At 30.4% G+C, this 3,060-nt stretch overlaps 1 protein-coding gene across 1 annotated transcript in view; it reads left to right on the top strand.

The window, feature by feature from the left end:
• LOC117179587 (4-coumarate--CoA ligase 1-like) overlaps nucleotides 1-3,060 on the top strand; it is a 39,408-nt gene that overhangs the window by 11,976 nt on the left and 24,372 nt on the right. Inside the window, exon 3 of the mRNA XM_033371548.1 lies at nucleotides 1,912-2,119. Within this exon, the coding sequence (XP_033227439.1) occupies nucleotides 1,912-2,119 (208 nt within the window). The remainder of the gene's footprint in view (nucleotides 1-1,911; nucleotides 2,120-3,060) is intronic.

Here is a 3,060-nt window from a genome sequence, read left to right as displayed (position 1 = left end):
AGCTCCAAGGAGATTATGTTGAAAAATAAAAAAAAATTTACCCAAAAAAAATTGTTTTTATACTTCATTCTAAGGACTTATTGAACTACCCTCGTATTTATCCTCTAATGATTACAACAACAAAAGAGGATGGATCATTCCTCTCGTCATCCCGCCTCCGAACCACATTTCATGCTGGGCGTGGTAAACACTTTGTAGAAGCATTTTCTTCGGATCTCTGAGAAATGGATGCTTGGCATTTTTAAGAGTATTCGAAAATTTTAATTCAGTCGTCCACGGTTGTTTCGAATCTCGACTCGGTCCGACATTCAAAGAAAAAATATTAAAATTTCAACAGAGTTACTTAGGAATCCGTATACCCATTACGCTGAAAATTCACGCTGTTTTTTCCATTTGTGGACTTTTGTGAACGAACACAGAAAACGCTAGATTTTTTCAGCAAGCAAGAAATGGATTTCGTACATGCAGATTTCCAACAGACTTGGGAAAAAAACCATGTGCTCAGAATGCATCCGAGCCGGCTGTTATGTGCGCTATATGAATATAACGCTTTAAATTCATTTTGAAGAGACTTTGAGTTTTTTTATATAAGAGAGAAATACACACATATATTGTTTACGTAAATAATGTTAAGAAGTTTAATGAATTACAATTTTTTCATTAAAAGTATAATGATGTCAAAAATTTGCATCAAAAACTGTCTTAAATAAAGTAATTATTGTTGATTACCATACTGTATATGTTTCAATGTTATTTCTTTCAATTCAAAGTACGTCATTGACTAGAAAAAAATTGATTCAATAACTAGTTTGCGTGAAATTGTAGAAGGTTTCTCATGATTACTAAAGTTAACGCATTCAAAATAGTGAGTGTAGTGATTCATAATGAAAACTTGAAAAAAAACATGGATTTTTGTAGTTATTTCAAATTACAAAATTAATATCAAGTGCTTTTGCAGTGTAATCCAGAAAACATTGTTCGTAGTGAGCAGACAAAGATTTTAAGGCAATGTTATGAGTGGGTCACATGACCAGATTCCTATCTTACCCCCACATTTCTTATTTGCCAACTTATATTCACATAAAACGCCGCATCGAGTTGAAAATTTAGGATACTAAACAAGAAGCACTAAGAATGGTAGATCTGGTCTTAAATTTGTTTAATTGTAAAAAAGTTTTTTGCGGTAAATAATTCTTTTTGCATTTTTATCATTATTAAAGTTTAGGACCGGACCCACCTTTCTTAGTTCTTCTTATTTATCATCCCAAATTTTCAACTCGATGTGGAGCTTCGTGTGAAAATAAGACAATAAGTTAGGAAATACGAAAGGTGGCGGTAAGGTAGGAATCTGGTCACGTGAGCCACTCGTCACATGGCCTTAAGCCAAAAATTGTGACCATGGAATGGTTTTGGACGTAAATAGAACAATTAACCTACAAAAAATTGAGAACAGTTGAGTTTTATCTTTATTCCTTCCATAAACGATTTTCGTTTTAAGCTAAAATCAGTTAATTCTAATGACAGAATAGGAATTAGGGAAAAAATTTGGATGGGGGTCACCTTTGGCTTAAACCTTATCCAAGTGCCCTGTGGATAATTAAAAAAAATATGTATATGTGTACTTTGACCAATATTAAAAGAAATACTACATTTTAAAATTAATTTTAATAATTTTTAAACAATATCCATTTGTTCCAGTGTATATTTTTGTACAAATAAAATGAAAAAGCGTATACTTCTTTCGCATTTTTTAATAGATATAAATATTCTTTAATATTAATTTGATTCAATCGTTACTTCAAACTGTTTAAGCAATTGCATTTTTCTTCTTTGCGAAATAATTCTGAACAGGTGAAATATTGCTGTATAACTAAATTAAATAATTACGAAATAAAATCATTTTTCTAACAGATAGATGCCGTTACTGGCGAAGAATCAACATATCGAAGAATGGAAGATGAAAGTGTTCGTTGTGCTTTATGGTTAAGAAAAAATGGATTAAAGCCTGGTGACATCGTATTCACCTGTACTTCTAATGCACTGTATTCCTGCATTCCTGTTTTGGCAACTTTTTACAATGGAGCTGCTCATATTTTTGGTCACAAATCAATGCATATTGGTACGTTTAAAAAAATCCATTTTCAATACATTTAACGTTACTTTCACATTTTCAAAACTATACTTTGAACTTTTATGTCCAAATATTGACAGGGTGTCTACTGATTTATGCCTACTATATTACCGATTTTTCTCTGATTTTTTTCTGGTTGTAAATTTCAAATCTCTTCTTACACTAGCCTAAAAGCATAAATGAAGCGAATTCAACATAAGGTTTTTCTATGCGTGTTATTTTATGTACAGTAATATTTTGTCACATTTGAACTATTGCAAAAATAATTCTTGAATATAATTTTTAATACACAGTCAATTCCCGAGATATCATTGATCTAAATCTGAATAAAAACACTGCGAACCATTGTAAACTACAATTATCCGATGGTAGATAATTTTTATCACGAGGCGGATAAAAATGATTCGTCATCGTATAATTGTGGTTTTCCTTTGTTTGTAGCGTTTTTATCCAACTTCAGATAAATAATTTCTTGGGGATTTTCTGTGTATCATTAATATTAGCGATTATTTAATAATATTACTAAAGAGTAATAACACACTGGTGTAACAAGATTTTTCAAGAAAGTACATTTCTACAACTGTAATTTTTTGTAAAAACTTGTACTTTTTTATAATAAAATACACCAAATTAAACGAAAAAAAAATAAATCAAATACAAATAGATAATTTTTTTGAATTTTTTGTAGGAAAGTAAATAAATTAACAATAAAGTATAATTTTCTACAATACGAAAATTTGTATAACTTTTTATTAATATTTTCTTACTTTGTTGTGAAAATCTACATTTTTTGTACATACTGGTATGTTACTGTAGAACTCTACTAACCATGTTACAGTCTGTCAAGTTAAAGCGTGGGTGGCTTTACTCGCAGTCGGTAAGGTGTATCGACATGATTTTGGTGTCAAAATATTAAGAAGAGCTCCCTC

This window comes from Belonocnema kinseyi, chromosome 9, assembly GCF_010883055.1.
Source record: "Belonocnema kinseyi isolate 2016_QV_RU_SX_M_011 chromosome 9, B_treatae_v1, whole genome shotgun sequence".
In the NCBI taxonomy this organism is placed as follows: Eukaryota; Metazoa; Arthropoda; class Insecta; order Hymenoptera; family Cynipidae; genus Belonocnema; species Belonocnema kinseyi.
The sequence above is the reverse complement of the archived record's forward strand: the minus strand, read 5'-3'. Positions and strand labels throughout refer to the sequence as shown.